Consider the following 14870-nt stretch of genomic DNA (forward strand, 5'->3'; position numbering starts at 1 on the left):
ATTGATCTTCACTGCAAACTAACTGAAGGACAAAGAAAAATAAGTCTTGTTGCACTCCTACACGATTGGATGAGATCTTGTTTGAATTGTACTGTTTTGGTCTCTCTTTACATAAAGAAGGAAGAATGTATTTGTCTTGGTGTTAATGCTGTATAGATTTACTTGGTTGAATCAAGGGGAAAGGCAATGGCGAATCAGAAGACACTAGGGAAGACCTGCCTGAGATCAAACCGAGACCTGCACGACTCTGAGAAGTATCGACACAGTGAGTACTGAACGGGGCAATTGGGAATAAACAATTTCAGTATAAGGATAAGGAGTCAGCCATTTGGGCTGAGATGAGAAGAAATGTCTGAATTAGGTTTGTCAATTGTTGAAATTTGCTACTTGGACGGACTATGAGAGCTCAGTTGTTTGTATTCAACTGGAGACTGAAATTATTTTGGACTCGGAGAAACCAGAAGATCCAGGGATCAGGCAGCGACATGGACAAGATTGTCTCCATCAGCCGGGACCAGAGCTCACTCACCTTCTGCTCTGGCTCCTCTGCTGTTATGTGGAAATAGCAGGAATATCCAAAATTACTCCATTTAGTTGATCAGATGAGTTTATTTTACTGCATGTATAATATGTTAATTTTATCAGCTCACTCTTTTACAGCTACCGCGACTATTCCCGGTCATAACCCAGCTTCCTCTCTACTCCTGACTATAGACATTAACATGTTGGAAAAGGGATAGACTTCCTACCGGATGTGGTGAGTGCTGTCTCTTGGACACGAGCTAAACCTTATAACTTGTTCTATATTTAGCAAAGGAATTATAATGAAGGGAAAAATATTTTCCCCATCCTATAGCCCATTCCAGGAACCTAATGTATTGACTGCATGATTCTTGTCTACCTTGGAACTCTGAATCTAAAGCAGGGTACGTGCGAGTGTGGCTGGCAGTCGAGAGCTTTATGGATTACATTTACGTGCACATTAATAGGTTGTTGATTCTATTATGAACTTCAGTGTAAGTTTGCAAGCAATATTTCACCACAAGCCAGAAGATTCAAAGGTACATAAAACGAAAAGTGCTGAAATGTCAGCGGGTCAGGCAGCATCTCTAGTACATGGATAGGTGATGTTTAGGGTCAGGACCCTTCTTCAGAGGTACAGATGAGCCCGAATACTGGCACTTTATTGGTGAGTGGTGCAGCAGCAAAATAACTGCTTTGGCTTTTGATACTCGATCACACAATGTCATTGCGTAAAGTTTGTGTAAGAGTTGGGAAATTATAAATCTTGCTGCCACAGATGACACAGAGGCACTGTGGTAGGGTGGCTGCCTTACAGCATCAGAGACCCAGGTTCAATCCCGACTATGGGTGCTGTCTGTATGGAGTTTGCACGTTCTCCCTATGACTGTGTGGGGTTGCTCCGGTTTTCTGCCACATTCTAAATATGGACGGGTTTGTAGGTATATTGGCCTCTGTAAATTGTCCCTAGTGTGTAGGATTGTGCTAGTGTACAGGGTGACCGATGGTCGGAGGGACTTGGTGGGCCAAAGGGCCTGTTTCCATGCTGTATCCCTAAAGTTTAAAGATGAGGCAACTTTACCAGTTTTCAGTATTGGTGCTCTATCTATCATTGCCATACACTGCAGTCTCTGTCCCAGGATTGAGAGAGCTCCATCCTCAGAGACGTTGCCAGGTAGGGAAGGCTGAGATGCTGACGATAGCTCATGACTTTATTGAGAATGGAATCAGTTCCAAGCAAGATTAGTCCAAAGCTAACCTTTCGAGATTATTTTAATATGTGGTCATTAGTGTTTTGTAACTATAGATGGGGAGCAACTAGAACAAGTGTGTGTGTGTTTTTTTTAATGTTTATTCTGTTCCTGGCAATGGGCTTTGATACTAGATACACTTTTTCTATATAACATTTTAATAATTTGTAAGTGAGGGCAAATAAATATCATTCATTTACAAATTCTTAAAAGTTCAATTTCACAATTGTTCTTTTTATTAATTGCACTTCTGTTGTATAATCCCAATTTTAAAGATTTTAAATAATTTGGGATTAGTGCTCATGTCTGTTTGGAACTTCAAACTACAATTGCTAGTTCAGTGGATGTTAGTTGTTCTTATTGGGGTTGTTTTTATAATGCCAGTAATTCCATGTGTAAAATTGTGTGCATCTCAGACCCATGCCATTGGTCATACCAGGGTCTTCTCCATTTATTAAAGCTTTCTTACTTATCAGATAATATATTTACAGCTCAATGTACTTTTCCATATAAAAAGAATGCTATTGTCTGTATGGTGAAAGCAGTGCTAACAGATTTCTTTCTCCTCTGCATTTATGCTGATGTTATTCTTTGCCACACATCTCTCCATTATCAACTGGATATCAAGTGCTCTCAGCTGCTGTAGGAAGCCACGGTTTGGTAAGATGCACCGATGCTTCAGTACTTCTTCAACTGCATCCACCACCGTCAGGTTCTTGTAGATCATCAGGTACGCCAGCACCAAGGAGGCAGATCGGCTCCGGCCTCTTGCACAGTGCACAAAGACTTTAGCTGCACAGGAAAAAGAACAGCTTTTATTCAAAGGAACAATTGTTTCAAACGAGGAAAGGATTTCTGCAGCATCTGAGCTAGGAATTGTACACCGATTAAAAATCATGTCAACCACAAATAACTTTGAATGTATGTAGAGAGCATACTGACTGGTTGCATGGTGGGCTGATTCGGTAATTCCAATGACCAGGCATAAAGGAGGTTACAGAAAATGATAGATAATGCCAAGTCTATCGTGGATACTGACGTTCCACCCATCAAAGGGATCTACAGCAAGCATCGCCTCAAGATGATGATCAAAGACACACACCACCCCGGCCACTGCTACCTGAACATCAATCTGGGAACTGGCACCACCTGGTTCATGAAAAGCTTCTTCTCAGTAACCATCAGGCTGTTGAACACTGCTCAACACTAACCCCAGCCCTCCCGCAGTAACAAAGATAACAGACCCTGCACTAGTAAGTCTGCTCGACATACTATGGTGTTTGCACCATTACAGAATAACTGATGACATATATATTTACAGGTGATGCTGCATTGTAAAGCTGCCGCAAGTCTTCATGTCCGGTGCATATGACAAATAATCACTTGTGAATGTGGAAGCCTGCAATTTAAGCTGCAAGATGATCAGATCGGTATCTCTGAACAATCAGCGTGCAACTGCTGGTGTAGTCTCGTGTCACAGTGCAGCCATGTATATGAGCCCACTGCCCCAGAGCACCACTGTATCAGACAGCTGGTGCAACATGTAGCAGCAGACCTGCCCGTCAGGTGGAGCACAGGTTAGTTTGAAGCAGAAATATTGAACTGGTTACGATGAAAGTTTGTGGATTGGAAGCAGTAACTGTCTCCACAATCTACCAGCTGCTGCCAACAGTTTCCGTTTAGAATTCAGATTTTCAACATTTGTGCAATTTGATTTTGTTTCAATATACAAAATTACTTCCTGGCAAAAACAGCATTCAGTGAAATGTTGTACAAACTATTGTCTAAGATGCAAGATAGCAAAGAGCTGGACTGATATAAACAGACCGGCTTCAATAGTAATTAATAACATGTGCCGGATAACAACCATATGGTGAATTTATTTAAACATGAACACCCAATTAGAGTTGAGTTTAGAGTGGAATCTGGGCCAAAACACGACACAAAAATGAACACCACGGTGAATCAGAGCAGAATAGGATCCAGGGAAATGTATAAGATATTACTGCTTGACGTTCATCATCAGTGGGACAGCTGCTCTTGTAACAGGAAATCAAAGGCTGTTGAAATGTCAGTGATGCACTCGGTAATTTACTGGTGCTATTAATAATCAGGTTCTACTGTATCTGACTCAAAATAAATGCCATCGTTTGCGCTAATGTGCCAACAGAACTCAGCTCTAGGGTGGTATTATTTTCCACTGAACCCTGATGGCTATTAATAGGTTGCATAACTGAATCTGATCCACACATCAGATACTTCAATGTACATCAGATACACCTGCCGATTAATATCAGACATTGAATGAAGATGAACTTGACCATGAGAATGTAGCCATTAGGCTGGAGACCAAGGCAGTTACTGGTTTAACATGCATAATAAACAGGATGGATTGAGTTTGAGAGTCACAGAGTGGTACTGGCTCTTGGGCCCAACACTCTTCTGCCGACCAAGATGTCTATCCAAGCTAGTTCCGTTTGCCCCATATCGCTCATAAAACTTTCCTACCCATGTTGCTGTCCAAATGACTTTAAAGCATTATAATTCTACCTGCGTTACTACCTCCTCTGGCATATTGTTCCACATACCCACCACTCTCGTGAAAAACTTCCCACTCGGGGCTCTTTTAAATCTCTAGTCTTGTCCTCGACTCTCCTACGCTGCACCTCATTATTTTATATACCTCTATAAAGTCACCCCTCAGCCTCCTATACTCTGGGGGTTACAGCCAATACAGCTTCTTGCGTATGGCGTGCACAGCCTAAAGTTGTAGGACAACTTGTTCTATTTGATCTTAATTGATTGATTGCATTTGTCAAAACAGGGCAGACCACATGAAGGTTGCAATCTCCCGCCCCAGCCGATCCAGCCTCTCCTTATGAATGTAACCTACTAGGCCCGGTAGCATCCTTGTGAATCTCACCTTGTGTTAAATTTTTAGTTTGTTTTGTGTGTTCTTTATTATTGTATCGCTGCTGGCAAATTCATTTCATTTGCACTTTATGTGCAATGTGACGAATAAAACTAATTGTATTGCTGTTTCTCCAGCTTATTGACATCCATCCTGTAGCTGGGCAACCAGGACTGCATTCCGTGAGGTCTCACCAATGAATTTTACAGCTGTAACATAACATCCCAACTTCTGTCCTCAATTCTCTGACTAATTAAGGCGAATGTGCCAAATGATTTCTTCACCATCTGTCCACCTGTGTTGCCACATTCAGGGAAGTAGGTACATGTAGTACTAGGTCTCTTTAGCCACAGCCCTGCCATTCACTGAGTATGTCTTGCCCTGGTTTAACTTACTAAAATACAACACTTTGTTAGTTAAACTCGACTTGCCATTCCTCACTTCCACTTTCCTCAAGAACCTGTTGCAAATGTAGATGCCCTTCTTCACCAATTTTGGTGTCATCTACAATATTACTAACCATATTAACAACATTGTCATCCAAATAAGATGAGAAACCACAAGGAGCCAGCACCGGCCCCTGAAGGTCACAGGCCTCTAATAACAACCCAGCACCATCATCCTCTGCCTCCTTCCATCAAGGCCAATTCTGTGTCCACATGGATAGCTCACCCCAGATCCCTTGTGATCTAAACCTTCCAGGCTCACCGACATGCAGGATCTTGTCAAAGGTTTAGTTAAAGTCAATTAGGCAGAGTTTAAAATCACGTCCAGGAAAACTGCTGAACCAGGTATTTATACCTTGTAAAACAATCCTAAATATGAGATAATTCAACATAATGTCTGGCCTGTTGTCCCGGTGGCACCCTTTCAAAGACCAGATAGGTGATGTGAAGTATAATTTTTTCAGAGTACAATGCATTGTGTTGTAATATGTTCATTAATTCTCTGCCAGCATCACCTGGTATGGAGCTCAAAAACCAAACTGTGGCCGAGGATGTCCAGTGTCACTCAACAGCGATAAGACAGAATTCCTCCTCATAGGCTCCAAAGCCACACTCAGCAAAATCAATAACCCCACTCTCACCATCGACGGCACCACTGTCTCCCCATCTCCCCAGGCCCGCAACCTTGGCGTGATCTTTGATTCCACCCTCTCCCTTGAGCCTCACATCCGCCATGTCATTAAAACCTCCTTCTTTCATCTCCGCAACATCGTCAGACCCTCTCTCACACCGCCTGCTGCTGAAAGACTCATCCATGCCTTAATCTCCTCCCGACTGGACTATTGCAACTCACTTCTCCTTGGCATCAGCTCCACCTACATCAACCGACTCCAACTGGTCCAGAACGCAGCCGCCCGACTCATCACCCACACCAAATCCTGGCATCACATCACTCCAGTCCTCCAAACAACTTCACTGGCTTCCCATCTCCCACCGAATCACCTACAAAATCCTGGTCCTCACCTACAAAGCCCTCCACCATCTGGCCTCCCCGTATCTCACTGACCTCCTCTCCCCCTACCAACCCTCACGTCCCTCAGATCCACATCAGCCGGTCTCCTCTCCATCCACAAATCCAACCTCCGCAGTTTCGGGGACAGAGCCTTCTCCAGGGCAGCTCCCAGGCTCTGGAACTCCCTCCCCCAACTGATCCGCAATTCCGTGTCCCTCACCATCTTCCAGTCCCGCCTCAAGACCCATCTCTTCACCTCTGCCTATCCTTAGCCCCACGTCCCCCTCCCTTTTCATCTGTGCATTAATTGCCTCATATTGTGTTTTGAATTGAATTCTGTCTTTACTTTGTGTACTAGTCATATCTCTACTATTTATTTCATTCCCCTTACATGTTTTTCCTCTACCTGCTAAATATTTGTAAGGTGTCCTTGAGACTCTTGAAAGGCGCCCATAAATAAAATGTATTATTATTATTATTACTTACAGCCAGGGGTGCTCAGTGCTCTGTCAATGTACTGAGCAGCAGGATAGAAGAATTGGCCCAAATTAAAACTTGGCAGGTCTGCAGCCTCCACACCGTAGTAATCAACAGGCATGTCCTTGTAGTATTCTTCCCCAGTGCCCACATTCCATCGACCATGAGCTGCATTGAGGATATGTGTAAAACCCATCTTTTCAACTGTATAGCGGTCCAATGCAATCACTCTGCAACAAGATATATAATCACAGCTCAAGGCAGGGTGGAAAACATGACGACATTTAAAACTAACAAATTTCAGAGGGAATACTCCTGGAACTTGAGAGGTTTCATTTCAAAAGCTATATAAAATCACGAGGGGCAAAAAGAGAGTAACTGCTCTGTCTTCGTCACTAGGGTAGGAGAATCAATCATTACTGGGGACTAATTTAATAGGAACCAGAGGGGCAACATTTTCCACACAGAGGGTAGTAGGTACATGGAATGAGCTGAACTAGTTGAGGCAGGTACAGTAACAATTCAAGGACACTTGGAAATAACATGAAGAGGAAAGGTCTGGAAGGATGTGGGCCAAACACACACAGATGGGACTAGTTTAGATGGGATTGGCCCCTTGGAATTATGGAGTCATGGACAAGTTGGGCTGAAGAACTTGATGTTGTGCTGAATTCCTCATGATCAGGCTGTGAGAAGTTAAACGATTTTCAGTAATTCAGTTGGTGATGATGGTTTTATATTATTTTCTAGATTTCACATAGCTTTGTCTTAGTAAATCCCACTGCCTGAATTCAAGAGAGTCAGACGGTGGAAATTAGTGGAGTGGCGATTACTAAGGAGAAGGTGCTTCTGAAGGTGGATTAATCACCTGGACAGGATGGACTGCACATGGGATGTGAAAGAGGTGGCTTTAAGAGATTGCAGAAGCATTAGAGTTGATTTTTCAAGAATCACTAGTCACAAAATCACTAGTCACAAAATCAAGTTCTTCAGCCCAACTTGTCCATGACCCCATAATTCCAACGGGACAATCCCATCTAAACTAGTTAGATTCTCGCTAGAATTTAGAAGATTGAGGGGGGATCTTATAGAAACTTACAAAATTCTTAAGGGGTTGGACAGGCTAGATGCAGGAAGATTGTTCCCGATGTTGGGGAAGTCCAGAACAATGGGTCACAGTTTAAGGATACGGGGAAATCTTTTAGGACAGAGATGAGAAAAACATTTTTCACACAGAGTGGTGCATCTCTGGAATTCTCTGCCACAGAAGGTAGTTGAGGCCAGTTCATTGGCTATATTTAAGAGGGGGTTAGATGTGGCCCTTGTGGCTAAAGGGATCAGGGGGTATGGAGAGAAGGCAGGTACAGGATACTGAGTTGGATGATCAGCCATGATCAGACTGAATGGCGGTGCAGGCTCGAAGGGCCGAATGGCCTACTCCTGCACCTATTGTCTATGTTTCTATGAGTAGTTCAGAGGATTGTAAAATTGCAAATATTACTCCACTGTTCAAGAAGGTATTGAAGCAAAAGAGGGGGAACTATACGCCGGTTCACCTGACTTCAATGGTTGGTGAGATTTTGAAATCCATTATTAAGGATGTGGTTTCTGAGTATTTAGATGCAAATGATAAAATAGGCCAAAGTCAGCATTGGTTTTGTGAAGGGGAGATGTTGACCGACAAACCTGGTGGAACCCTGTGAGGATGGATATAGATAGATGGAGGAGACTTGGTGGATGTGGTTTACCTGGATTTTCAGGTTCCACAGATGAGGCTGCTAAAGAAGACGAGAGACGAGGGAAGATACCAACATGGATTGAAGGTTGAGCTGGATGGCAGAAGGCAACAAGTGGAAATTAAGGGCTTTTTCTGGTTGGCTGCCAGTGACTAACGGAGTTCCACAGGGGTCGGTGCTGGGAACACTACTCTTCACTTTGTATATTAATGATTTGGACAAAGATAGATGGAGAGGCAGGTAGTGGTGAGGGAGAGTGGGCAAATACGTGGCAGATGGAATACAGCGTAGCAAGGTGTAGAGTCAAGAATTATGGTAGTAGGAATAAAGGCATAGTCTACTTTCTAAATGAGGAGATGATTCAGGAATCAGAGGTGCAGGGGTCAGGGCTGCTAGTGCAGGATTCCCCAAAAAATAAATTTGAAGTTGAATTGGTATTGAGGAAGCCAAATGCAATGTTAACGTTTATTTTGAGAGAACTAGAATATAAAAACTGAGATATCATAAAAGTCTGTTAGACTGCATTTGGGGAATTGTGAGTAGGAAGGATGTGCTGGCATTGGAGAGGATCCAGAGGAGGTTTACAAGAATGATCCTGGGGATGAGTGTTCTGGGTTTGTACTTGCTGGAGATTAACAGGATGAGAAGAGACCTCATTAAAACATACTGAATAGTGAAAGGCCTGGATAGAGTGGATGTGGAGAGTCTCAGACCAGAGGCCACAGCCTCAGAATAAAATGTTCCTGCAGATAAAGATGTACATTTAGAAAAGTGATGAGGAAGATTTTCTTTAATTTCACGGGGTGGCGAATCTGTGGAATTCATTACCACCGGCGGCAATGGAGGCCAAGTCATGTTTAAAGTGGAGATTGGCAGATTCTTGGGTAATGTTGTGGGTTATGAGAAGGCGGGAGAATAGGGTTGAGACGGAACGATAAACCAGCCATGTTGAATGGAGTAGACTCTACCCCAATAACTGATAAACACGAGCTGCAGTTGTGGAACGTACTCGTCTCCGATGGAAATGCCAGGCCAGACTTCGTCGACGTGAGAGAATTTTACAGAACCTTTCCAGAAGAGCCGCTCCAGTTCGAAGGCTCCAGGTGTCGTGTAATCATTGTCGGGGTCCACAGTCACTGGCCTGTAGGGGTTTGGGGTCCTGCCGGACATCATCTCGTCACAGCAAGCGGCCCAACCCGGGCGGTTCTCCAAATGTAATCTGTCTGGGATGGAGAAAACGCAGACATGGTCACACACAGCGCGATGTGGGGCCGGTTTTCACCAAACTCCGCGGCGAGGCGCTTGTGAAGGGCGGACACGGAGTTTGCTCGTCAGTAAAGCGGGAGATGGGGGGGGGGGGTTACTCACGGGATCCGGCGCCGCTCCCGCTCCCGGACACGTTCCTTTAACCCGGCGAACTCCGTATGTTCAGGGCGGCAGCTGCTTATTCTGCCCTTTGTCGGGCATCGGAGCCTGGACTATTTATAGCCGGAATGTGAAGCCACACTTGGGCCGGGGTGGGGGGAGGGGGGGGGGGGGGGGGGGGGGTGAGGATGGGGGTGGCTCTGCGTGGATTGTCACCGTGACTTGTTTCTCAGTGAAGTTATAGCGACTTGTTCTGCTCCTAAACTGCGAATGAATTGAAACACGTGTGTGGTTGAGCGGCGGCCAGGCGGGTTCCCGCAGAAGTTCCTGCCTCAGCGAATGCAACACCGGAGACCCTGGTTGCTGTCTGTACGGAGTTTGCATGTTCTCCCCGACATGCGTGGGTTTCCTCCCACTCTCCAAGATCCCTACACACTGGGGACAATTTCCGCACTGTATCTCTAAACTAAAGTAAGCAACTCGTCCGCAGCGTCGCTCAGCGCCCGGCTCCTGTGTCCATCAGCCACGGGAATAGCGACTCCCTCGCCCGGGCCCGGCGAGCTCATGTGCCGGCAGCGCAATGAAGAAACAGCACCGGACATTGACTTCACATTTTCAGCCAAACATCGTTGGAATGGGTCAATTAGCAGCAAGTAAAACACTTAACCAGTTGGTGAAATATTACTGACAGATGAAGGTCTAATGCGGGTGAAGACATCAGTGACCCGTGGTCATTCTGGGGAACTTCCCCGACATTGTCCTCTCATTCCCCGCCCGTGGAATGTCCTTGTGACCGCGGCCCAGGCTCGCAGACACCCCCTCCCCGGGCCCAGGAACCCGCCATTCGGACAGATGTTCCTGTGTCACGGCCTCCAGGAGAGTCAAACCCCTTCACAGATCACGAGCTGAGGACCAGGGTGGCTGCCCAGCTGATCCCCACCACAGTGAACGCCCCCCCAAACCTGTCCTGTCCTGTCCACGCTCGGACAGTGAGATCCATCAGAGAGTCAGTGGTTTGATTTATAGACGCGCGGGTGCGGTTTCTCCCCCTTCTTGGTCTCTGGACCGGGGGCCCAGCGAACACTTGGATAGAAACATTAAACATATTATTTTGTTTCAGGCGGAAGACAAGACGGTTTATAAATGGATGACATTCAAGCTGTCGATACACGAGTTGGTTTATTTCGCTGCCGCGAGCAACAGGGACCTCGCTGTCGGCAGCAGCTTCGGTAACGGCTGTTAAACAAGGAGCCCGGGGGGGGGGGGGGGGGGGGGGGGATGTGGGGGTGGGGTGTGGTTGGGGGGTGGGGATGTGGGTGGGGGGGGGGGGGTGGGGGGGGTGGGGAGGGTGAAAGCTCTGGGCAAGTGCGAGGGGATATTCTGATCGCAGCCCGTGGTGGCGCAGCGGGTAGTGCTGCTGTCCGGCTGTCGTCAGGACTGAACCCACTGTCGGTGTGGAGTTTGCACGTTCTCTGCGTGACTACGGTTTCCTGGCACATGCCCAAAACGCGCGGGTTGGAGGTGAACTTGCCGGGGGAGGGGGATTCGAATAAATGGGCGATTGGCGGTCGGCACAGCCTCAATGGGCCGAAGGGCCTGTTTCTGTGCTGTATATCTCCATTACTCTACAACTGTCAGAGGTTGCAGCGTAATGCAAGGTCTTTGGGCGAAGATAAATGGCCGGGGGGGGGGGGGGGGGGGGGGGGGGGGGGGGGGTGACTGCTGATATTCTAGAGGAGGCACCGTGAATCCGCAGGTGTTAAATGCAGACGAGGTCGTCACTGCGGGCAGTCAGTCGCCTCCTTGGTCGCGGCAGCCCCGGACAGCGACCCCACGATCGTCACAGGATCATGTAACTCTTCCCGCAAACGCTGCGGCTTCTTTGCGCTTAACTCCATGTCCAGGTTGCGTAACTGTTGCAGGAAGCCGCGGTTGGGTGAGATGGGTCTGTAGAGAATGACCCTGTGAATGGCGTGGAGCAGAGACCGTTGTCCATAGATCATCAGGTAGGCCAGCACTAGAGCGGCCGAGCGGCTCATCCCCAGTATGCAGTGGACCAACAGCCTCGCTGAGGGACAGAGAGATACGCAGAGATACACGTACACACACATATATACACACATACAAATACACACATACAGATACACACATACACACACGTACACATACACAGATACACACACACACACACACACACCGACACACACAGATACATACACAGATACACACATACACACCGATACACACACAGATACACACACGCACACATACACACACACACATACACACACACACACACACACACAGACACACACATATATACACACACACACACACACACACACATATACACACACACACAGATACACACACAGACATACACACACACACACACACACACAGATATACACACAGAGATGCACACACACACACATACACACACACAGAGATGCACATACACACACACACACAGATACACACACACACACAGATACACACATACACACCGATACACACACGCACACATACACACACACAGATACACACACACACCGATACACACACACAGATACACACACACAGATACACACATACACACACCGATACATACACACAGATACACACGCACACATACACACACAGATACACACACACACAGATACACACACAGACACACACACACACACACACACACACACACACACAGATATACACACAAATATACACACACACACAGATACACACACACACAGATACACACACAGACACACACACACACACACACACAGATATACACACAAATATACACACACACACACAGATACACACACAGAGATGCACATACACACACACACACACAGAGGGAGAATTGTTTAGTTACAGGCAGACTGAACTGAGTTGCATAATAAAGTTTGCTTTCTAAACTTACAGGCGGCTGTTGTGCTACTGGTGAGCGTGCGACTAGTCTCGGAACCCCACGTTGCCGGGTTCCTGTTTCCAGCGCCTGTCCACTGGGCAGGCTGGTCCTAAACCAGTGGACAGGCGCGGTCTCTGGGTGCACTCTGTACAGTTCTGGTCGGCCCGTTACAGAGTGAACGGGGAAGTTTTGGAGGAGGTTTGTCGGAATGATGCCGGATTACAGGGTTTGAGCTACAGGGGGAGGTTGAACAAACTTGGGTTTTCTCTGGAATGTTGGAGTATTGCAAATTATGGCAGGCATAGATACGGTAGATAGGTGGAAATATGTAAACCTAGAGGACATAGTTTTAAGACGAGAGGGTGGAGGGAAGGGGGTTAAGGGGATGTGCAGTGCAAATGTATTTTTACACAGAGGGTGGTGCCGCGGCAGATGGGCATAGAGGCAATGGGGCATATGGAGGTACATTAGATGGTTTCTTGGCATCACGTTCGGCACAGACACTCTGGGCCGAAGGGCCTGTTCCTGTGCTGTTCAACGCCCCCTGTCTGGGTCCGGCCCCGCTAGCAGCGAGTTGAGGGTCGCGGACACACCCCGCTGGTCACTCTGCCAGCGGCTCCGGCCACTCAGGGTGAACAACAGAATATCTCTCACCTTCTGGATCCCGCAGCGTCTCCTCGATGTGTTCCGCTGCCGGGTAGAAATAGCGGCTGTCAAACTGCGGGCAGTCGTCCGCCGCGAAGCCTCGGTACCGGAACCTCCTGCCGTAGAAGATGGTGTCGCCTTTGCTGCCGCTCTTGTTGTGCGCCGCGTTCAACACATGTGTGATCGTGAGCGACCAGCCTGTGGCGGGAACACAGTGAGTGAGGTCCCTACCAACGCCCCACCTTCACAGGTCTGGCCCGTCCCCGCGCCTCGTTACAACAGTTGTCTCTGTCAGGCCTCTCGCCGGCAGCGGGGACAATGAGACATCATTCATATTATCGTGTGCTGTAAGCTGGTGATGCAGCATGGTTAGGGTAGAGTTGATACGCTGCTGAGTGTTGTATATGTGACTTACTCAACAATACCTCTCTCTCCTTCCTCCCCAAAGGCCCAGTCTGATCACATTCTCTTCAATCCAGCAGAGACAACGGGTTGTTTTCCCTTTTGACCAAATTTGAGCCTTTGATGTTATCCAAGGTCCCCATCCTGGGTTGTTGATTAGTACAGGTGTCACGGGCCACGGGGAGAGTGGGGTTGAAATGGGAAAGATAGATCAGCCATGATTGAATGGCGGAGTAGACTTGATGGTCTAAATCTTCTCCTATCATTTATGGAACCCGCCGGTCCTGAGCTTTGATGGACTGGCCTTTAAACGACTCCCGCGTTAGTTGTGGACTTGCTTGCTAACAGATGGGGCCAACAGCTCCGGCCCAACAACGCCCCTCCCCGGCGCCCAGCAGCAGCTTAAAGCGAGCGGACAACGCGTGTGTGGGACTGGGGTGAGCGGCGAGGCCTGGTGGTCGCCTAAAACAACGTCTGTACTCACAGGTCTCCGATGTAAAGATTGGGCCAAACTTCATCGACGTGGTTCAGCGGCGCCCGGCTGCTCTCCAGCGCCGTCTCCAGCTCCAGGATGGAGGGGGTTCCCAGGTCACCGGGGGCGGAGACGGTGGCGGGACCGGGATCATTTTGGGGTGGAGACGTCGCCGCCATGTCCCGCCGCTTTCTCTGTGTTGTCTGGCCGCTTCTCGCCGCCGGTCACTGGCGCCCTTCTGGTTTGACGTTTGCAGACAGCTGCGGCTCGCTGATCTTTCCCGCGTCTGTTGACAACTGACCCGGACCGTGTTCAGACCGGGGAGGGCGAAGTCCGGGAGATCCCGGGGGCTCAGAGCGACGCTCAGCGTGGACATGAGGAGGAAGCTGATGGAAAAGCGGGTCGTGGAGGGGAGGGGAGGGGTGTTGAGAGGGGAGGGGGTGTTGAGTGGGGAGGGGTAGAGGGGAGGGGAGGGGTGGAGGGGAGGGGGGGAGGGGAGGGGGTGTTGAGAGGGGTGGGGGGGTGAGAGGGGGGGGGGAGGGGGGGAGGGGGGGGGGGGGAGGGGAGGGGGACACGGGAGGGAGGGGGGGGGAGAAGAGGATAGAGGTGGGGAGGGGAGGGGAGGGGTGGAGGGGAGGGGTGGGGGGAGGGGAGGGGGGGGTGTTGAGAGGGGAGGGGTGTTGAGAGGGGAGGGGTAGAGGGGGGTGCTGTGAGC

General features: G+C 48.2%; 2 protein-coding genes across 2 annotated transcripts; both read right to left on the minus strand.

The window, feature by feature from the left end:
- Nucleotides 1-2179: 2179 nt before the first annotated feature.
- Nucleotides 2180-14372, minus strand: LOC129712856 (dual specificity phosphatase 29-like). The gene is made up of 5 exons (XM_055661584.1): nucleotides 14168-14372; nucleotides 13291-13479; nucleotides 9364-9577; nucleotides 6628-6848; nucleotides 2180-2564 (listed from the first exon to the last, which is right to left on the minus strand). Exons 1-5 carry the CDS (start codon nucleotides 14199-14201, stop codon nucleotides 2320-2322), a joined length of 903 nt encoding a protein of 300 aa, XP_055517559.1. The 5' UTR covers nucleotides 14202-14372; the 3' UTR covers nucleotides 2180-2319.
- LOC129712855 (keratin-associated protein 5-1-like) lies at nucleotides 11412-13271 on the minus strand. The gene has a single exon (XM_055661583.1). It carries the CDS (start codon nucleotides 12560-12562, stop codon nucleotides 11498-11500), a length of 1065 nt encoding a protein of 354 aa, XP_055517558.1. The 5' UTR covers nucleotides 12563-13271; the 3' UTR covers nucleotides 11412-11497.
- Nucleotides 14373-14870: the final 498 nt, after the last annotated feature.

The sequence above is a fragment of the Leucoraja erinacea genome, chromosome 34 (genome assembly GCF_028641065.1).
Source record: "Leucoraja erinacea ecotype New England chromosome 34, Leri_hhj_1, whole genome shotgun sequence".
Taxonomy (NCBI): Eukaryota; Metazoa; Chordata; class Chondrichthyes; order Rajiformes; family Rajidae; genus Leucoraja; species Leucoraja erinaceus.